This window comes from Perca flavescens, chromosome 14 (assembly GCF_004354835.1).
Source record: "Perca flavescens isolate YP-PL-M2 chromosome 14, PFLA_1.0, whole genome shotgun sequence".
Lineage (NCBI taxonomy): Eukaryota > Metazoa > Chordata > Actinopteri > Perciformes > Percidae > Perca > Perca flavescens.
The window spans coordinates 26,773,662-26,796,257 of NC_041344.1; the positions used below are offsets into that span (position 1 = coordinate 26,773,662).

Sequence of the window (22,596 nt, forward strand, 5' to 3'; positions counted from 1 at the left end):
CAAAAATACTAACAACAAAAAAAGATCTTTGGTAAACACATCTCCCGGCCAGAAGTCACAAACAGAACAAAACCCAAATATCATTAATCCAATAAGGACTCCAAAAGAGGCACTTCACTCAATCATGTCGTCTGTGGATGCAGCATTTGTTCACCGCTCCAAGTAAAGAATAGGAAATCAAGACCCATCACGTTTTGCACATGGCACACAAGGCTTAACTCAGATTATTTGTGTTTTATTAAAATAAGAACACACATTCATTTTAGATGCGATAGATGTGCAAAGCTTAACATTTACAAGATAGCTTAAAACTTATAATTCATGATTATTTTCAATCTAGACCTAATTTTCCTTCTTTTTTGTAAACATGGTATCATTTTTTCGATAACATTTTCTTAAAAAAGGTGAAGCAGTGGACCTGGAACTGCTGTTTTTCTAACATAACAAGGTAGTTACTGTAACTACATTTAGGAGCTATTATTAGAGTTATCGTAACTATTTTCATATCACCAAGAAGAACCTGTACACTACGGAGTAACTCAAACCACTGAACCTAAAAGTAATTTTTTTTTTTATTTATTTATTTTTATATATAAATTATATTCAGATCATATCAAACTCAGGCAGCAGGGTATCCATCACTGTCAACAGGCTAAAAATGGTCATATTCACGTTAATAAAATGATCTATATCAAGAACTATGTGCAGTATATCATGTATGTTTCTTTTCAAAATCATAAATACAACATACTTGGATGCTTGCAATGTTTAAGCATGGAAAATAATAATTGGCGTGTCTGTGGTATCAAAATGACTAAGGGAAATGTCCTGCAATAACTGCTGAGTCACATCTGTGCTGAAAAAACTGTTTAAAGTGACTTAACTAAAATGGGCTTCAGTTTGAGTTTCTCTTGATCAGACTGGACTAAACCCAAGATCTGAAAGCGCAGCAACTGATTAAACAGTCAACAGCAAGGTACTTGATGGGGGGGAAAGAAAAAAAACAGTACACTATAACAATAATAATTAGCCCTTTATGAATCAAATGCACTTTTTCCTAAACAAGGTAAAAACCTAAAAGAAGCAGTCCTTTTTTCCTCCATACTTAAAGTCCTAATGTTTCCTCAGCGGTGGACTCTTTGGCATGTGATGAGATATTCAGGAAAAGCCTGCGTATCGTTGAAGATGACAAACATTGACGGCTTCGTGATGTCATCGGTCACGCTGTCGTATCGGAGCGGAATACCGTCGGTCTCCTTCAGCGGGGCGGTCTTCATCGAATGGTCTCCTGTAGTGTAGTCTCCCGTTAGAACTTTTGACACAAAAACAAACTTGTATCCGTCTGCATTCGGGGGGGAATACTGCTCCTGGACCGACAGCGCAGAGTTGACGGCAAAGTACACCCCCTGACCCCAGACAGTGGCTGCGTGGAGAAAACAACACGTCAAAAACTGATACCCAAGACGCAGTGGTGGAATGTAACTAACTACATTGAATCAAGTGCTGTACTTGACTACTAATTGGAGGAACTTTTACTTCACTTGTCTTTTCTTTTTCATGCCACTTTCTACTTCTACTCCGCTACATTTCAAAGAGAAATATTGTACTTTTTACTCCACTACATTCATCTGACAGCTTGTAGTTACTAGTTACTTTACAAATTAAGATTTCTGCACACAAAACACAAAGTGTAGCCTGGTTGACACCAGACTCTTCTCAGTTGTAAGTGAGAGTGGGTCTGGGGGGGGGAACGTTCATTCACAGCTCATTTCCAAAGGGGCGTCGCCAATGGACGCCGCTCAAATGCCTCTGGGATAGGATAGTGCTTCAACCAATCAGACCAACGATCTGGGTGACGTAGCAGCGACAGCGGCATCAACGGGTTGCTGCGCTTCGGTGGCCGTCGTGTTGAATGTAAACAAAAAGCTGCTCGCCGTCGGCCCGTTGCTGCGCTATCGTCATCGTGAAAAGTCCGCCTCAACGGTTGTGATTGGCGCCTCGATTTGGAAACGTTGGAAATGGGCTTGAATGGGCTCTTGGCCAGACGGACTTGCAGAGCAAATAAATTAAACTACCCAACAATATGCAGGCCTACAAGTCAAACTGAAATGATTAAACAACAATGGAACACTAGGTTGATTGACAGAACCGTTTTGATTCAGAACCGATTTTTAAGCATTGCTTACTTCTTTTAATACTATAAGTACATTTTCCATACGGTACTTACATACTATTAAACATACCGTTCTTTCCACAAAAGCTTCTGTTGAATCCGTGAACGCAGATCTCTTTCACAGACTTCTCACTCGTGCCGTGATAGAGAGTCCGTTCAATTTCCGGATACGTGGCGCGCTGCAGTACGCTCGCCTTCTTCAACTTGTACTGGTTGTACAGCAGTCGGTTCATGAGCTTCTCCACCTGTGCGAAAAATCTAAGCGTTAATCTCGGACACGCCAGAGAATTTGTTGCAAAATGTGCGGCTTATTCTTTTTTCTAACCTGTATGATTCTGATTTTGCTGTGGTATTCCTGTATGGTCTCGTAGAAATTCTTCACCACCTCCTGAAATTCGTCCGATTCCTCGTCGATTTTGGTGGCTTCGGGCAGGTTCGACAGCAGAGAGTATTCCTCTTCTGTTGACAAAACGTAATGCAATCATAATTTCATTGAGTTTTTAAGATTAGAGTTTGTTCATTTTATAATTCATTTTATTTAACAACAAAAGATCTGGAGCCCCAAATCTGTCAAAAAGCAGAAAGCAGGAAAAGATGATCAGCCATTTCAAAAATATAACTGAAAAAATAATAATCAATAATACTGTTCATGAAAAGACTGGAGTAGCCAGCAACAAAGTCAGCTAGCTAACGGATCTTATAGGTTTAGTTTGACATTATGAGAAAGAAAACACTAAATGACAAATTTACTAAACATCATTGACGATAAAATAAAGTCCAAGACTTATTTCCATCAGACAAGAGACATGGACTAAAAAAAAAAAATAATGTTATATCGTTAGAAGCATGGGGTCTTTTTTAGGGCTGGGTATCGTTCAAAAATTTTAAATACCGGTACTTCGATACCGGCTCCTGGACGATACTGATTTTATTAAATCAATTTTAACAAAAAGAAATTACAACATTCCGCCACAAATCTTTTTACTTAATTTTTTATTTCCTACTATGTGTGTAACAGAGTTTTTCCTGCGTGTGTCTGCGTTGTGTAAAGTTAGCCAGCCAATCACAAACATCACGAGATCTCAGTAGAAGCATGCTGCATGCTTATTGGCTCACTGACAGCGATGAGATTTACTCCTTAGGTCTTGAAATTGGGTATTGAATGACGATTTTTCCAATACTATAGAGGCAATTCGGTCGGTGCCTAAAAGGTTTTTTAATAGGGTATCTAGCCCAATTTCTTTTTTTAAAAGATTATCTTTTGGGCATTTCCGCATTTAATGATAGGAAAGAAAGGAAAGGGAAGGGAGAGAGAGGAGGGAAGACATGCAGGAAACCGTCCCAGGTCGGACCCGAACCCTGGACCTTTTGCGTCGAGGCACAAACCTCCATACATGTGCACCCGCTCTAGGGTGCGGATCGGGCCGCATTTTCCTGTCCGAGCCCGGCCTGAGCCCGACAGGCATTAAGATATTTATCTCCGAGCCCGACACAGTTAAAATCATGTTTTTTTCTCTCATTTTAATGACACATGTATGCTGGTTTGTGTGGAAAGCCCGGAAATGTCAACAGGTGAGCGCATCAGCGCACACGGGGCAACAAGTGCACGTTAACACAGGCACGCACCTACATAATAAGCTTTTTCAAATTTTAAATGTTCAATGCCTTATTGCGCTGTGACCGAGCCCGACCCGAACCCAAACATCATTTCTAAATAACCGGCCCATCGGGTACCGTTGGGTCACAATGGGCTCGGTTTGGGTATCCCTCCTCTAGCCTGCTCCACTTCTAGCCCAATTTAAAAAAACTTTGCATTAGCTTGCCAGCTAAAATTATGCATTCAGTTATATTTTTGCTGGTCTGATAATCCTTTACTCAATTTTGTTCTAAATGCACAGAAGCATCAGGAGCACTAGAACACTAGAAAGTTCCCTTTACCTGGTACATCCTCAACCAAATCCCCCAACTCAGGCAACTTCCTGGAGATTTTCACAGACTTCCCCGAAGCTACGTTGTGTTCTTCCATCTTCTCAAAGTCGATGACGTGGGGCTGATTGTCCAGCAAGATATCCACCTTTTTCCGCCTTAGCTTCAGAGCATTCTCGATGAACACGGTGGCATCGGGCGAATAAGGAATCTTCTCCGAAGTGGCCGGATCGTGGTACGCCCACTGGACAGTCCGCAGGATTTCCCGGTCGGAGACAGAGTTGGAGATTCTCTCCAGCAGCAGCTTCACGTCACTCAGTCCTCCGGGCACGTACTCCTTGAAGCCAGAAACTGTGATTATGGTGCCCTGAATTTGGATCTCCACCCCGTGCTTCCTCTTGATCACCTCCAGACACTTCCTGTGGTACTCGGACATGTTCTTCACAGTCCTGTGCTCTAGTTTCTCCTCGATCTGTCTCTGGCTGACCTTCTTCCCGAAGGCTATGTCCACCCGAATCAGGTCGCAGTTATAACCTGCGAAAACGAGCAACTGCATGGTGTTGGCTGCCTTGATGGCGTCCTGTAAGGTCACGTTGGGGTCCTTATTCTTCGGCCGGCCCGCCTTCTTGCCAGTACAACCGGAAGATGCTTCATGTGGGATCATTTTCTTGGACAGCTCCAAGGCTTTTTGCAGCTGTTCCTCATCATCCTCCAGGGACCAATGGCTGGACTCCATAGAGTACTGGATGGCTAGAGAAAGCTGGGCCTCCTCTTCAAGGTTGCTAGAAAGGCCCCGAGCTCCATCGCTCTGCGTGAGTAACCCACTCGCAGCGTTCCCTTCAGCCGAGCGCTGAGACGCATCGACAGAACTCACACAAGAGTCTTGGTCTGTCAGGCTGGTCGGTTCCTCTGCCGTGTACAGGTCCAGGCCATCCATGTCATCAGGTTGGTCGGAATTGGACACACCGCCCTCGGGTCTTTCATCGACGGCTGAGACGATTCTCTTTGCCTCCTCTAAAAGGCCTACAAAGAGGTAAACAGATTTGTTAGACTCCAGCTTAGGCTGGAAACCTTTACGTTTTTCTATCCTGCTTTAGTTACAAATCTGCAGTGACCAATCACAAACTGTCTTATCCACCTGGCGCGCTATTGGTAGGTTTAACACGATGACGATGGAAAAGCGACGGCAAGCAGCTTTTTGTTTACATTCAACATGTGCGGCCACCGAAGCGCAGCAACCCGTTGCAAAGTACGTCACCCGGATCGCTGGTCTGATTGGTTGAAGGACTATCCAATTGCGTTACAGAGTCATTTGAACTATGCCCGTTGATCACGCCTCTTAAAATACAGAGCAGACTCCCCAGACTAATGTTCAATCTTAAAAAACTGAGCTTGGTCTGGTGATAGCCAGACTACAGATGATTTGTTTGAAACTGCACAGAAATATTATAGATAGATATTACCGTTGCCAGGAGCTCCGTTGCGATCCGTTTGCATGGAGTCTGATTTAAACTCCTGTGGAGCACCATTCAAAGACACTTTCTGGAAGTTTTTGTGGGACATCATGTCCCACGCAGTTTCTAAAAAGTCCTAAAATTAAAAAAAATTAAAATAAATCACGTGATCAGGATATGAGTAGAGTATTTTCGTGGGCTCGGGATGGGAGCGACAATTGATTCTTGAGGCCCCCTCTAGTAGGTAATGGTTTTAACCAAGAAAAAACGTATGTTGAAAAAATAAAATAAAAACACCATGTAACATACTAATAATCAGTGGTTGCCTCCGATATGCATTCATGCCTTCATCTCACCAACTAGCCTGAAAATGGTTCCTCTATGATCTTTGCCACATTTGGGAGCATAAACATCGTTTTGTGTGTGGCCATTGAGCTGAGCCTGACCAAAGCGAAGCTAAAACATTGAGCAGACAAGAAACACAGTAAACATCAGCGTTTCCCTTCTGCATTGCGTTTGCTGGTAAACTCAGCCTCAGGCTATACCGTAATAAGGCCTCAAGAACTGCTCATCAAGATGAATGACAACTGGTCTAACTGGTCAACTGAGAGGAAGTGTGAATGAATGACGTTCTATATAAAAGCCTCAAAAACACAGAACAACACAAAAAGTAAGAACCGACTTTGCTCTATTCCATCATTCCATTACCTGGTGTGGCAGGAATTCCCAGGGCACATGCTTCGTGCCGATATAGACCTGAAACTTTCTCTCCATCTCCTCCATGATGCTCTTGCACTCCTTCTCGTCAAAAAACCTAGTCACTCCGGGAGCGTTCACAGTGATGGTTCTGGTGCAGATAGAGGACACCACGCCTTGCAACACCTCCTCAGCCATTTGACATGCAGTAGCAGGGCCATGGATCTATTAGGCACATTCACAGAAATAACAAAAGATGAAACAATATGATGAGTCTAGGAATTGCAAAAAAAACGATGTTCACACGGCACCAGAAATTAATAAGACGGTATCTTGAAAACCAAACATTCAACCGCCAGTGACATTTATTTACACCACTGCAGTAGGCCCGTAACAACGGACCGTTGAGCCATGCTACGCTAGCGGATAAGGGTCACTCGTTGCCATAGCAACTCCAAACATTCTGGTCTGTAGCTGACTCAAGCCAGAGAAATTGAACGTGCTCGTGTTCTGGCCCTAAATCTACCCGGGAAACCCGCTAATTAAACAACCTTTGTAGCCCACCATCGCCACCAGCCACCTTTTTTTTTTCGGACTACACGTTACTGACCTATTGTCAATTTAATGTTAATTCAAGAAAATAATACAATGTTTTATGATAATAAAGAGGCATGGTTTACTTCATAGGCGGTGCGCCTGTGTCATTACATTATCTGGGTCACATAACACTGATCTAGCCAAAAGAAATTTCCTGGAATTCAGTCAAAACATTTAGTTGTTTGAAAAAGTAAAAAATGTATGCAGAGAGAGACAATTATATTGGTAATCACAGTTATTTCAGAGACAATTAATTGTACAGCTAAATTTGGAATGGTCTACACTGCGGTCTCCGTTTCTGCATGTGCTACTGATGCACCACATACCTTTAACCCACAGACGTCCTCTGCTTCTAGTGGGAAAATAGACACTTGGGCCATGTCAGCCAGCAGCTGGTGACAATGAATCTGGATGTATTTCAGCATGCCTGGCTCCATAGAGATGACCGTCTCCCTTTCAATGGGTGTAGTGAGAAACTCCATGATTGCAGTCTGCTTCTCATTCTCCATACCTTTCAGAGTGACCACGTCAATTTCGCCTCCTCCGTCGGACACTTTAACAGAGCAGAAACCCAGAGCCTGTAGGAACTCTGTCCACTCTCTGCAATATAACATGCACTCGTATTCCGTGTCCACCCGAATGCTGAAGTGACACAGCTGGGATTTCAAAAAGCTATTTGCCTGGTTAATAGAGTCCTGGGAGAGGGAGGTTACCTTGACATTACAGTCTGATACGCTGTACATAGCAGGTGACCCAGTTTGAGCCATGCTTTGCAGTAAACGCTCTTTTACATCTTCTCTCGCAAGGAACTGCGCCTTTTCTGGCTCGACGGTGAAATGAGTCTCAGCCATTTTGCCAAAACAGTCCAAGATGGCGTGCTTTATCTGCTCCACCTTTTGCCTGTCAGTCCCTGCAATGTGCACGCCATTGTCTTCGATTTGGATGGTGAAATTTGGGTGAGCCTTTTCAGTGTCCTTCCAAAAGGTGCTGAGTTGGAACAAAGCGAGTTTTACTGGGTCAGCGATAGCAACGTGGCTTAATAGCGTATCATCGTCCTCCGTTTGGTCCATGACTTCCTCTTCCGCTTCTTCTGCTGCTGCTACCGGTGCAGCAAGAGGCTTCAAGGCCATCGGAGGGGAGGACGGTCTGTTTGCATGGACCACCACGGGAGGACTAGTCTGCATCTCAATATCTTCCAAGTTTCTCTCAGTCATATCTTGGCTGCCAATTCCAGAGTCTTGTGACGTTAATCTTTCCGTGGGTTGAAGACAGTCGAGGTACGGCACCACAACAAGATTAGCGCCTTCCAGTTTGTGGGAGCGAGCCAGGACAGGGCCCACAGCTGTCAAAAAGGAATACAGACAGATTTTGTTGATTGAAGAAAACTACGATGAAACAAGAGTTGTTTGTGGTTTTGTTTTTTTTAAAAGGTTGTATAATACAAAACTTACATTCATAATTGACAAAGGACACCTTGGCTTTACCCTCTGAAAGCATTGTGACCTCCTCCACCTTCTGATTCCCACCTCGCTCGCTCTCAAAGTACAAAGTCAGCATGTCTGGAGTGGTGCTAGGGCACAGGTTCTCCACTAAGACGGAGTCAGTTTGCTCAGTCTGTTCAAGAGTCACCAAGGCCCCCTCGAGTTTCCTCTTAGAGATTTTAGCACTAAGGTTTTGGAAGTCTACAAAACAAAAAATGTATATATTAAACGATGCCATGAAAAGAAATAACAAGCTAGACATTTGGAAGCAGTTCAAACATCAGTAAGAAAGATATTGCGTTCAATAAACCTTTCGAGAAGGGTTGGCTGAGGTGAATGAGAATGAAGTCTCTTCCTGGCAAGGGATACAGAGTGTAGTCAGGCACGTTCAAGTCCATCATGTTCTCCACATAGAGCTCTATCATCTCTGTGCTGGTGTTGGGGTTGATCCCCCGCAGCAGCAGTCTACATGGGTCCTTTGAGGCCGGCTTTCTCACACTCAGCTCCACATTATGCAGAACGTGGTGCCCTTTAGACAGCACTTGGGCTGCAGCTGTCAAAATGAAGGCAACAGAAATAAAGGCAGGATTAGCATACAGTACTTTAAAAAAGGAACATGCCGACTTATTGGGACTTTGTCTTATTCACCGTAACCCCCAGAGTTAGATAAGGCCATACATACCCTTCTCATCTCCGTGCGTGTTGTAACTCTGTCTGACGCCCCCAGCGCTAGCCTAGCTTAGCACAGATCCTGGAGGTAACTGGCTCCATCTAGCCTACTGCTCCCAATAAGTGACAAAATAACACCAACATTTTCCTATTTACATGTTGTGATTTGTATAGTTACAGGGTGTACAAATAACAAGGTCACATGAGTCACAGCCGTCTTCTATCCGTATATAAACTGGGAACTATATTCTCAGAAGGCGAAGCACTGCTACTGGGGCGGAGTGATTAGCTCGCAGCACCTGAAGCCCTATGGTGAGGAGCAGAGAGTTTGCCTGGAGTTCGCTCAGAGTTGTAGTAATAGAGTCAACAATTACTAGATAGTAAAAGCATAGTGACCTTGTTATTTGTACACGCTATGACTATACAAATCACAACATGTAGGCGTTATTTTGTCACTTATTGGGAGCAGTAGGCTAGATGGAGCCGGTTACATCCAGGATCTGTGCTAGGCTAAGCTAGCGGTGGGGGCGTCAGACAGAGTTACAACACGCACGGAGATGAGAAGGGTATGTATGGACTTATCTAACTCTGGGGGATACGGGGAATAAGACAAAGTCACAATAAGTCGACGTGTTCCTTTAATGACGTTTCCATTCGTTGTTTTGAATTGCAATTCTCTTTTAAGCATAGTAGTGCTTTGTTTCTATGTTAGTGTTCTGGAGGTGGTTTGAAAGTCTGTATAAACTTGTGTCTGAATAAGACACTATAAATATCCTACCTCTAACAAGCACACAATTTAAAAAAAAAAAAAAAAAAAAAGAGTTGCAATTCTCTGTTCCTACAGATGTCACTTAATTTATTTGATTTTTAAACGGAAACTTCAGCGATTTTTAACCTTACCTCTATCTATCTGGGTTAGGTATGTGGTGTGTGGAAGAAAAGCCTGTAAATGTTCTCCTTGTTTCTGGGGCTGAGACAGCTGCACAACCTGCTCTACTTGCAGACACCAGTGTGTGACAGGTGTATGGAATGCTAATTCAGCATTGATAGGATTCTCTGTAAACTAGTTATGTTTCCATTAGCAAAAATATGAGTACAAAGGATGTTATGGGTGAAGATTTTTGACAGTGTAGAGTTCAGTGTTTTGGCTGACTCAGATATTCAGCATATTTAGCCAGAGAGAAGCGGTTTGAATGAAGTGTGTTAACAAGTGAAATAATTTAGTCTTGGTTCGGTGAAAGAGACAAACTTGAATTCAAAAAAGGTGTACGGTTGTATTTTTCTGTACTGACAATACTAAAAAAGCTAAGAGAGCTAAGCAAAGTTGCTGCTCGCGCAATGCATCCTTGTACACGTAGGCACAGGTGCCACGGCTCCACGGGCAGGAGAACTCGCTTTCTCAGTCAATATAGCACAAACTGGGGAATTTCTTTCTTTCGTTGACTACATTTACCACCGGCACTGATTGGACATCCACGTAAAAAAAGGTAGCTAACAAATTTGGAAAAAGAACATGAAAGATTTTGAAAGCAGCTAGTGTCAAAGGCTAACAAATGGATATGCATGCCCATACTTGCAAAATGTCCCAGACGAATATAGTTTGTTGCCACTTGCCTTCTGCCTCTTCGAACACCAATATGGCGCGGTCACCCTTCTTCTCCACAGAGACGAGTGGACCTCCCCCGGAGCGGCGCTTATTCTCAAAGTACAGAAAAAGCAGCTCCTCATCCACTGCTGCAGGCAGCGCCAGCACCTCCACTGTCCTTTCCTCTAGGCTTTCAACAGGCATCCTAAAAAAAAAAAAGGTCATACCATACCAGTTAAAAGTAGTTCAAATCATTGGTTTGTAGCTTCTTGACACTGTGTGTGAAAGCGGTAGCCCGAGTTTTCAGAAAACCTCACTTTCCACTCTTATGGAGGTTAAGTACCTCAAACTGGGCGTTCATTCTATACGATCACTGAATGCCTCTCCATGTAGGTCACTTTTTAATAAAAAGGTGTTGAAATTAATCAAATAATCAATGTATCGAATCGAGGACATGGACGATGCTGCATCAATAATCGGCAGGTCCATAATCGATTATTTCTGTTTACAATTTAATGTAGGCCTAACAACCTTTCGGTGTACATATTCTGGTATGTTTTGCACATTCAGGAAGTGTCATGTGCTCAGTGCTGTAGTTTTATGTATCCAATTTATTTAGTATTAGAGCACTGCAGAATGTTTTATTTGCTTAATACAGCTTTTAATATGCGAGGATTTGCTTTGCTCTACTGCTTACCCCTATTCCTATACACCCCTCTACTCTGACTCGGTTTGATGTAGAGTGGGAGATCCTTCCATATGCCTAGGCCAGTATAGAGTTCCTCGCTGTGATATTCAGCCTTCGGACTTCACATGACATGACATCTCTGGTGAAGTGACTATGCTGATACTCTTGGTGCAACTGGTAATAGGCTTAACTAACCCGCTAAAACTCATTCTTCTTGGAGGGGGAAATTCAAGACGTACCTATGCATGTCAGTTTTTGTTTTTTTAGCTTTTGCGATAAGCCACCGAAGCCCAATATGCATTGTCTGAGTCGATGTTCTTTTACTGATGGGTGCAACACATTTAGCCTACTTTTGCTCTTGTAGTCATAAATTCCGCTCAGTAAACTTTAAGCGAAACAACAGCATTTCTATTTGAAATGTGTTTAAGAAGCTCATTTAAGGATTTTCTTCACGTAGCCAGTGGACAGAGTTCGGAAACCAGCATGTCGTTAACGTTACAGTGATTAGCTAGGCCTACTCAACAACACTGACATGCTCAATGCTAACGTTACCTTACCCGGAAGCTCGGCCTTAATAACAAAGTAACGTTAGTTTGGGAGCAACATGTAGTGGTGGTGTATTTGCGACAACAAACATTGTCTTAAACGTTTTACCAATACAGTCGCTGAAGAACTGTCTGGGTTTCCCCCTACTGCGTAGTTTCACGTTACCTGAAGTTCATGCAAGTTAATCTGGCTCTAAATTTGTTCCAGCTAGAAAGTGAAACCAGTAACGTTAGCTACATAGGCCATGTTTAGACACTGGAGCTTAACGTTAGTTTGTCGCAAATGCCTTTTATTTTGGCGACAGAAAAACTATTTTCACAAGGTTTTTTCGGAGCATTACTTACCTGTGCTACAGGAAAAGCATAGCTCATAAAGTCGCTCCGTCCAAACGGTTGGTTGAGCCAGAGAGGCACTTCCTTGTTGTGCTCATAGACAGTTAAAGAAAGCTGCTTGTCGAACAGGTCGTGACGTCATCGGCGGCGCGCCATACAGGGAAACCGTTTATGAAGTCATCATGGAGACTGCTGTATGAGCAGCAGTAGCAATGATGCCTTTATTTATTAAGCTTTGTCAATTCATTATTACTGTATATGATACGTTAAATAAAATAAAATAAATCTAGTTTATGACAGTGATTGCCTTGCTTTAAGGAACTATATTTACCATAGACTGTGTAACTCAAGGACTAAACTTCTACTCCAATAAGCTTCAAAGCGATATATTGTGCTTGTTAATCCACCACATTTAGTTGGCCTACTTATTGCTTTGCATATCTAGTTAAGCTTTAACTATCGTTCTATCATGGACTCTGTAACATTTTTTGTGGAAAAAATGCCTTGGTTACCTTGTTTCAAGCCATTCTAGCGTGGTATAGAAAGCCTACAGGAAGACTCAGCTCAATTTCTGCCATTAATATTCAACAAGCTAAGCTGTTTGAATCTGATTGGCTAACAGCTAGCCAATGAGAGTCTGGCTGTATCCTTTACCCAGCCCAACTGGGCGAGCTAGTGAATAGTAATGAGCTCAGGCAACATGATGTCAGACTGACCAGCTTTTGTAAGAGGCCTGATTTCTCTGCTTATTTCTTTTCAGTGGCTAGAGCGGACAAAGGAGGTAGCAGTTCATTTTCACATTCACAACATAACACAAACACATATGGACCTAACATATTTTAAAAAATGCAAGTAAAAACGTTTTTGTGTGGCAGGGCACCTTTAAACTATCCCACAATTCCACCTGTTACACACATCAACGTATTGCTTACATGCTAATGCATCAACACTAATGCAATGATGTCATATAATGATGTAACACTGAAATATTGCATATTATGCATGCTGAACACGTCTACTTTTTATTATATCTTTTTTTTAAACTTATTTCTTAAATACTTGTAATGGATTATATACTAAGTTATAGGCAGAAGATAATAGGGCTCAAGCACTTACATGAATTTTATGACTCACCTTAAAGTCATCATTAGATCTGAGGGCCACACAGAGTATTTTAAACTGCATAATCACTGATTTATAGCACCAATGGTAGCCTCATGGACTGCATTTATAAATGAACTTACATGGTAGATCAGTTTGCAGTACTGAGCTTTAAGTAATTTGAATGGAGTTTGTATATCATTAATGTATACAAAGGCTGCAAGTCCAATAGACGTACATGCATTATATCATAACGCCTTCAATTATGATTATTACGTGCTTGATCAGTTTTCCATACTGAATGTTAACTTATAAATGCAATAGAGTTTGCATTGTGTATACAATAAGGGAGTTCTCAGACTGAATAAGACCCTATAGGCTGTAATGCAATGCATAACTTAAAATCACTCAAATGGCATTATACTGTAGGTGTGAAATGGGATCTAATGGGATTTCAGCAAGTTCAGATCCATTTTATATCTCATAAACTATAAATGTTTTCATTATAAGCAGCGCATGTATGATTGATTAGTGGGACACACTGGGTATCTTAAAATAGAGTCAGAGTGAATTGAACTCCGCAGCTTTTAGATAATCATGTCACTCATCATAACTCAAGAATCCTAAATATCATCACTATGTGCTCAGCAGCAGTTGAGCAGAGTGCAGTACTGTGTATATAAGATTTTCACAAGCTTGTATTCTTATACGCTGAGACATAAATAAGTAGTCCAAAGTAGTGGCTGAGCAGACTCGATTTAATGCTTTCTATACCTCTTTACCTTCCCATGCCATTATTATGAGCTTATACATAGATAATCAGTACGCCAAGCTGAGCATTTTGAAATTTTAATGTAACATGTACAGTGCATAAAGGCTGAGTTATAAAAACAATGTGAGTAAATTGGACTCCAATGCATTCCATAGCATACAATGACTCCTAAAAAGTTTGTGAGTTTTTTATGTTTAAACGAAATTTGTGCTGTTTACAATGGACACAACTATGGATATCTAGTTGATCAAAAAGCAAAAGGAAGTGTGTTTTTTTTTTTAATCTCATTTAAGCATACCATTTAAAAAGCAAACATCCCGCTGCTGAAGCACAGTTTGCCATTCATTATATTAGTTCCGTTGAATCACATCATCTGTTTAATATACATAGATTATCTCAGCAAAAAATGTTTAAAATAACCTCCCCCCCCCCCCCCTTTACTATTTAAAGCTGACAAATGAACATGCTTCTGATTTCACCCCGTAAATGAAAATGAAATGATAGAGATGAATATCTGTGAGGGAAAGCGAACCAACAGCAGAAAGGGAAAGAAAAAGCTGTTAGGTATAAGTTATATATATATATATATATATATAAGCACAAAATTCTGGGCCCTGTAGAAAGGCATTTTTAATGGGCCCCTACCCGCATCCACAGCTATTCATTCTAGCATCTTGTTGGCCCCTCCTGACATGAAGGCCTTTGGTACTCAGTCCCCTTTTTCCCCCCCAGTCTGATGCCCCTGCCCCTAGGCATAACCTCTTGAAGTTTATAGAAACAACTATTATGCTGTCTAGAACCACTAAAAAGTGATGTATTTCTCTTGAAATGACAGACCTCTTTTATTTACAATCATCCACATTTTCCTTTGTCTAATTAATTAATTTACACTACCCTCAACTTGTAGTCTGCGTATATCTGTCTATATCGCACAGGCTGCTAGCCATCTTATAAATGGAGCTGCCTATATTATAGCTTCCCACAAAAAATATGCACATGTGTTATTTAGAATTAATTAACCTCCTTGTCCTTTTCAAACCACACAAAAGAAGCTCCAATTCTGTGTTTCTGTATTGTGGGAGTCCACTTATAACTGAATAATGCCAGTTTTTCATTATCTATCTCTCCCACACAAGTCAATATCAATGAACTGCAACTGGAAAAATGCACAACAAATCTCTTGTCCTAAGACCTAAACTGGATGGAGAAGTAGATTAAATAGAGATGTGAGACAGACTTGGTAATTGTGTTTGAACCCAGTTTTAAAAGTGTCAGCTAACACTAAAGTCATGGCATCAGTCTTACAATGGACAAATCAAGTGGCGTCAATGCTGATATAAGTTCTTGTCCACTAGGTGACAGTGTCCCCTGCAGAACACATGTACACCGCTGTTGTCTCCAAAGTGGCTGACAAATTAGAATTGAACATTAGAATTGGTTTCTCTTCTTCTCAGCTCGCTCTCACATGGAGAGGGGGGGAAAAAGATCTTTAACCAAAACAAGTATTGCATTGTATTGATCATACAGATAACAAATCACAATGCTTTTTCATTTCCTTAAAAATCCTGAATCTAAGCTTGGTTTTATGGTCAGGAAAACTAAAGTACGAGTGTAAAAGTAAGTAGGTAATAAAATGAAATTTCTTTCACAGGTCATTTTCACGATAGGTTGAATCATTTGAAATCCAGCATCACTTGTGTCGCTGCTTAGACTGCTTAGGATGGACAATGCAGTGGTGTAGTCTAACTTATTGTAGTGGGTGTACTGTACTGTATATTAGCCAGAATCTGCCTTTGGGGGAGGGGTGGGTATATCATAGTGGGGGGTTTGGGTGTCTTCCCCCAGGGAAGTTTTAAGCATCAATGACTTCATTTCCTGTATTCGGATACAATTTAATGCACCAATTTACAGTGGAAATACCTTCATTTAGCTTATGGGAAGAAAAAAACCCACAGATGACAATTCTAAATATATCAAAAATATGATGGAAAGTATGTTGTTGCATGTCATTCCGCATTTTTCAGTGGCTATATGGAAATCCTGGAGCTTTCTTAGTGGGTGTACTGCGTATACCTGCATATCACATAGACTACACCACTGGGACAATGTATCTAAAGACACTGACCGGGCAAATGTCCCATTATGTTTCAAGGCACAATGGAGCAAATCATAGCCTATTACAACGCCACCGAGCTCTCTATTCCTGAAAAAAAAAAAAAAGAAGAAAAGTCTGAAATAACACTTCAGATAAGAGATTTGTCGGAGAAGATGATAACATAAAGTCATACCGCATTCACACATCTACAACCAGTTCAGCAAATACAAAAAATAATTTCAATCCTGCACGAAACATAGCTGTGTTTTTATCAAAACTGCAGAGATGTTGCCAACATCGTACAGGCCCAACATTTTCTTCTGTGGCGTATACAAAACAATCTCACCGACAAATACTTCAGATGATGATGCTGCATGTTAAGTGCATTTGATTCTTTCATAGTGACACTGTATACACAACAATATCATAAACAATGTAAAGGTTGCTGACAACTTTTGTAATGTTATTGATAATAATTACAATAGAGTACAATTTGATGGCAACAATTAAGCCTCCAAAAAGCTCCCATTAAAGGCACTTACGGTAACAATGACATTTTTATTAATTATATATGTCACAATGTTCATCAGAAATGTACAGTATATCATTGATTTGAATGATAAGGCACCCCTGTAGAGTCTGTGTAATGACAGATTTCAATGAGAATAATTATTACAATTAAATAATAATAAAAACTTAATTCATCGGGCACTTTCTTAAAAGGTACAAAGTGCTTCTTTTTTTTTAAATAAACAGCAGATAAAAAGGAAAACAACACAACAACAATAGGATAAAATAAAGTTAGGGCTCACATACTCAAAACATACCATTTTAGGTAAACAAAAAAATTATAAATAAAGGAAAATGATTCACCAAAATTGTATTTCTGGCAGTGTGGAGAGGGCTTTAAAAAACTATGTTGACCATCGTGTTGAGAAATAACATTCAGAAATGGGCCTAATTGAACAAATCAATGAATCTATGAAATATGACGAAGTTGAATAACTTTAGAGATTTAAATCTTTGTGGTCAAAAGTGGGTGTGGAGGTGTATTTGGAAAAAAACAAACGACTGTATTCTAAATCCGTCACATACAACTGACAGTACAAAGTAGCGGAAATTCAATCTCTGCATTTAACCCATCCTATGTATTTAGAGCAGTGGACAGCTACACATACCGCATCCTAGGGTTAAGGTTGTGGTTGTTCTGCTGTCATATTTCCTGTTTTATTTAGTTAACTCAGGCCCCGTGGTTTACCTATTGTTACTTGTTCAGTTGTTTTAACTGTACTCATCTTGTAGGTTTCCCTAGGTTTACTTTCTGTATTGGGTAACACTTTACTTGAAGGCAATCTACATAAGAGTGACATGACAGGGTTAGGGTTCATGTGTTATGACACATGAACCCTAACTTGTCATGACAAAAACCGAATGACACTTACTGACAGTTGCGTTAGGTCATAAACGTTTATGACTTGTTTATAGTGACCGTGTCATGTCACTCTTATGTAGATACCTTCAAGTAAAGCGTAAGGCGCGGTCAAGTCAGACAGTTTCCAGGCGTTTCCAGCAGCCTTCAGTCTGAACAGGAAGTCACAGAAACACCCACATACTGTTCCGGGTCCAATTCTGATTCAATAAAATGTTATCAGACCCGAAAATCAGCTTGTACGCAGTCTCCAGTTGTTTTTTATGAAGAGTAGCTTGTTAAAATGCTCTACATGCGATCTGTTGCTGATGTTAAAATACGACAGACTGTAGATGATCTGTAATCTGAACGGATTTAGTCTCTCGGACTTCTAAACGTCACTATCAGCCACACAACATGTGTTCTGTACAGAATAAGCCTTTAAATCAGACAAATAGCAGTTAAAAATCCCTCCAATTCAAAAACAACAACAAAAAGATGACATAAAACATCACGTTGAGACGATTCTGAACCAATAGGCTGTTAGATCAGCTGAAAGCCAGGCCTTTCCCATCATGCCCTGGGTACTGCGGCCGCCTTGATCTCGTGAGGTTATCATTGCGCACGTGTGCATGATATCAGAGCAAGTCAGGATTCAACAAATCTAACGGCATTGGGCGGCGATCGCCGATGATCCAATCTAGGCTGGCCTGGCTCGGTCGTCTATTGTGGAGTGTTCCTGCTGTGTTGCCTGTCTAACCCTTGTGTTGGAGCTTTTGATGCCTTTTTGGGAGTATTGAAGTAGGCTATTTTGGATTTTCTTCTCTCCGTTTGGATTTGTGCTCTTCAGCATTCATGTAAACCGGGATTTTTCTCTTTTAATAAATAGTCCACCTGCATCAGCTCCTCATGTGTCGTGCATTTTGGGTCCAGAACTCCGTACTCCTGCCTAGGCATCCGGCCAGCCTCGATACATCCAGAGAGCAACTTGGGGTTCAGTGTCTTGCTCAGGGACACTACGACATGTGGCCAGAGGAGCCTGGGATCGAACCGCCAATCTTGTGGTTTGGGGGACTCAAGTCCTGAGCACTTCTAAAACCTTGGCTACGGCCCTGCGGTTAACATATAACTGTCACATCATAGCGAAATATGTTCTTTGAGGGTTCGTTTTGAACTTGAAGTGTCCCTTGGCCTTGTCAAACTATTATTTAACAGCTGCAATCAGACAAGCAAGACGCGAGTAGCTCTGTAGTGCCAGTAGTTTATGAGAATTTGGTCCTACCTGCCATTAGGATGGAAAGTTACATTGAAGTGATATTTACAGCATAGTCAAACAGATCAAAGTACTAAAGCGGTTTATGTAAAGCATGCTTGTGACAGGGCCTCTTCTCTTGTCTTATCTGTTCACTCCCACACACATTGCAGTTGGGATTACACAAAGAAAAGGCAGTTTTGCTTTTATCTTATAGATGGTCTGTCATGTTTATCTTGTAGATGGTCTGTCATGTCTGGGCACACAAAGACAGAAGCTCTATGGGTCTGTTTGGATTGTGTTTAAGAATTGGAATTCCTTAATGGGTAACTTAGGTGTTTGTGTCTAAGTGACTGATGGGAACAATACTCTTTGAAATCGGTACAGTATTAAGCAAGACCGCTGCAGAAGGCAGTCAGCGAAACAAGATACAATGTGAGTTATAGGGCAATTGTGCACCTTCCATTTACGTTAACAAAAATGCTTGTTTTGCCATTGACAGGCTCAGATTATAATTATTATTATTCTATATAGTGTCTGACAACATTATGGAAAGGATTTGAGTTAAAGAGTAAGATTGGGGTGGCTGGTTAGCTTAGTTGGTAGAGCGGGCGCACATATGTAGAGGGTTTGTTCCTCGACGCAGAAGGTCCAGGGTTTGAGTCTGACCTGTGACGGTTTCCTGCATGTCTTCTCTCCTTTTATATCTCAGCTTTCCTATTCAGTAAAGGCAGAAATGCCCAAAAATAGTAAGTAAGATAAGAGTAAGATTCTTGTTTAAACATAAAAACATCCCCGAAATTGCATTTGCTAAAGCTTTATGTAAATAAACAGTAATTTTAGCATTGTAAAAGAAACTCCATTCAAACTTGACAGAAACAAAATAAAACTATGAAAAGCCGTTTTAGGTCTTCTTTCCACCTTTTCAACCATCACTACTCTAATTTTGGTTGAAATAAACAGTTTACTGATTTACATGTAAAAATATGTTGGCTTTATACACGCTAAAAGTATTGCTTTTTGTAATAGAGTCTGGTGGGTTTAGCGCTAGCGATCTCAGAGCTGTTTCTGGTTAAACAAAGATGTTTTAAAGTGCTCATATTATGCTCATTTTCAGGTTCATAATCGTATTAAGAGCTTATATCAGAATAGGTTTGCATGGTTTATTTTTTAAACACCATGTATTTGTTGTACTGCCCATTGCTGCAGCTCCTCTTTTCACCCTGTGTGTTGAGTTCTCTGTTTTAGCTACAGAGTGAGACATCTCACTTCTGTTCCTTTGTTGGGAGCTGACATGTGCAGTAGCTAGGTAAGGACTACTAGCCAGTCAGAAGCAGAGTATGAGGGTGTGCCCTGCTAGCAGCTAGGCGAGCATTATAAGGTGTGTTACAAAGTGACCACGTTTATCTCTGAAGTAAAGGCTGGACTACAACCGAGCTGTTGGGAGCGATTTGTGAACAGTGTTTTTTGTTGGAGATGGTAAGTCCCTTTGGGGGGACTTTGGGCTTTTTCACTTTGTAAAACTATACACAAAAAAGATATACTGTAGAACACAATAAAGGAAAGGGAAAAAGCATAAATCATAATAAGAGGACTTTAAAAGTGCTTTATTTTGCCACTGAAAGGCTCAGATTATTATTCTAAGTGTCTGACAACATTATTAGTGGACATAATTAACAATGCACATTTGGCCTATAGGATTACATTGCAGCCCGGTCTGTGGCAGCTGCTCACGGCGTTCTCGCTTTATACCCGACCAATTTCAAAGACTCGGGTTTCCATCAGTCACTTAAACCCAAAAACATAGGAAAATAGGGTGCATGTTGACAAAAACTGAAATTACCCTTTAAATATGATAAAGAAAGTGGACAGACCAGAAGAGTTCATTTGACAATGTCTTGGAAATCACGACCAAAAAAAAGAAAAAAGAAAAAAGAAAGTTCTTCCAGCGTGAGGCGAAAGGAAAAATAAACATTGAAAGGCTGCAGAGGTTCGTTTGGTGATCATCCCGCCGCACATATGGGCTTGGCATCATCTGCCTCTAAACATTCGGATTTTGTGCTTGTCTGCCAACAGCAGAGTGACATTATATTCGTGATCTCCATCATGGACTCCCGTGTGTCGGAAAGCTCCGGCCAAAGGGCTCTCCTCCCAGTAGTGGTGCCAGTTTCCATTCTGGTCTGCACCGAATCCAAACACACTGACCTGGAGCAGACGAGGAACAAAAGCACTGTGTCAGAAGCAGAAGGGATGTCATTGTGGGGAGAGGAGATACAGTATGTAGTTCACCGAACGCTTTCACACAAAACTTAGTGGTACTACAACAAACTGACTTTCTTCACTTGCTAAATTATCTTTTAAATTGATGAACGTCATGTGTGTAACACATAGGGGATTACAGAGGAGGATTAGGGCCACATGTGAACATTTTATTTGAGTTCTGAGAAAGAAAATCAGAATTCCAACAAAAAACAGTCGGAGAATTCTGACTTTAAACTCAGAACTCAAGTACATTTTTCACATGTGGCCCCAATTCATGGCTCAATTCAAACGGGATCAAAAAAATGATTTGCCTCTCCCCCATTCACTACCATATTTCTTTTCTGAAATAAGGTCCCATTGGGTCCCATTGGGTCCCATTGGGTCCCATTGGGGCGCGGAGGGACTTTGCCTCTCTATTCATCTGTGGATCTTATTCAATTTTCAGTTCAGATTCCTTATTTTTCAAAACACATTCCAGTATTGTGAAAGTGCAATGTACAAAGTTATTCCACTTCAATGAGGACTTTCAGTAGCTCTCGTGTGTCAAGGTCCATCATGCGGTGGTTCAACTCACTTCATCACATATGTGGATAGCGAGCAGTAAGCTGAGGAAGCCGGTGGAAGGATACCGTCCATGACCTTCAAGCCAACACTCGTAGACGTATTTGAAAAATGTTGGACTGTAAATCAACACCTGCAAAAGAGACGTATAGGATTTATTTATTTTTTTACTCCTTTGTAATTTAGTGAAACAGTAGCAAAATATTTTACAGTTAAAAAAATACTTCCGTATTGAAAAAGACACATTGCTATTTATACTTTATTGAAATTACAATTCTTTCACTTTGTTGTTAGAACACACATTATAAACAGGCCTGAAATACACACACTACACATGCTCAGGACCTATACTGTATATGCAAATGGGGAGATTTTGGAGTGGGGGGGGGGGGTGGGGGGGGGGTGGGGGGGCTGCGAGTGCTGGACAGGCGCCCCTGAGTAGTTTGGGGACCGGTGCCTTTCTCAACCGGCAGCTACCAGTCCGCTCTCCGTACTTGGGTCCGATTTGAACCGGTGACTCTCTGGTTCCCAACCCAACTCCCTGCAGACTGAGCTACTGCCACCCCAAATCAGAAAGAAATCATGTTTAATATAAGGTTCATACACTATATACAGTCAAAAGTATAGTGTGCTTCTGGGTGTCCTCCCCCAGGGTTATTTTGAGCGTCACAGACTTCATTTCCTGCATTCTGACACACTTTTATTCACCAATTGATGGTGGAAATACCTTTATTTAGTCTATGCAAAGAATTCAAACACAGATGACAATATTAAATATATCAAAAATATAATGGAAAGTATGTTGTTGCGTGTCATTGAGCATTTCTAAGTGGGTATATTGAAATCCTGGAGCTGTCTTAGTGGGTATACTGCATATACCTGAGTATCACGTAGGCTACACCACTGGTTCAACGGAAGGGAAATCGTAATGCTATCAGCGCTAGAGACACATTCGATTAGCATAAAAACAGATCCCAGAGAACGGTCGACTCGGGTAC

General features: G+C 41.1%; 2 protein-coding genes across 6 annotated transcripts in view; both read right to left on the reverse strand.

Moving 5' to 3' along the window:
• Window positions 1-1,016: 1,016 nt before the first annotated feature.
• Window positions 1,017-12,284, reverse strand: parp10 (poly(ADP-ribose) polymerase family member 10). The gene is made up of 11 exons (XM_028598095.1): window positions 12,160-12,284; window positions 10,611-10,786; window positions 8,638-8,880; window positions 8,298-8,528; window positions 7,173-8,188; window positions 6,262-6,474; window positions 5,563-5,689; window positions 4,112-5,122; window positions 2,499-2,632; window positions 2,244-2,418; window positions 1,017-1,423 (listed from the first exon to the last, which is right to left on the reverse strand). The coding sequence occupies exons 2-11, from the start codon at window positions 10,783-10,785 to the stop codon at window positions 1,125-1,127; spliced, it is 3,624 nt and encodes a 1,207-aa protein (XP_028453896.1). The 5' UTR covers window position 10,786; window positions 12,160-12,284; the 3' UTR covers window positions 1,017-1,124.
• Window positions 12,285-20,367: 8,083 nt separating this feature from the next.
• LOC114568149 (CMP-N-acetylneuraminate-beta-galactosamide-alpha-2,3-sialyltransferase 1) overlaps window positions 20,368-22,596 on the reverse strand; it is a 96,072-nt gene continuing 93,843 nt past the window's right edge. For all 5 annotated transcript variants that reach the window (XM_028597566.1, XM_028597564.1, XM_028597565.1 and 2 more), the window contains 2 exons: window positions 21,612-21,731; window positions 20,368-20,980 (listed from right to left, as the gene is read on the reverse strand). In XM_028597566.1, coding sequence (XP_028453367.1) covers window positions 20,807-20,980; window positions 21,612-21,731 — 294 coding nt within the window. In that variant the 3' untranslated portion in view covers window positions 20,368-20,806. The remainder of the gene's footprint in view (window positions 20,981-21,611; window positions 21,732-22,596) is intronic.

Bases quoted from the DNA above. Each gene is read 5' to 3' on its own strand.
- parp10 (XM_028598095.1), bottom strand. From the start codon at position 10,785: ATGCCTGTTGAAAGCCTAGAGGAAAGGACAGTGGAGGTGCTGGCGCTG. The intron at 8,529-8,637 runs GTTTATTGAACG...TTTGTTTTGTAG, and splicing joins CAGCCAACCCTTCTCGAAAG to ACTTCCAAAACCTTAGTGCT. The intron at 2,633-4,111 runs GTAAAGGGAACT...TTTTGTCAACAG, and splicing joins TTTGGTTGAGGATGTACCAG to AAGAGGAATACTCTCTGCTG.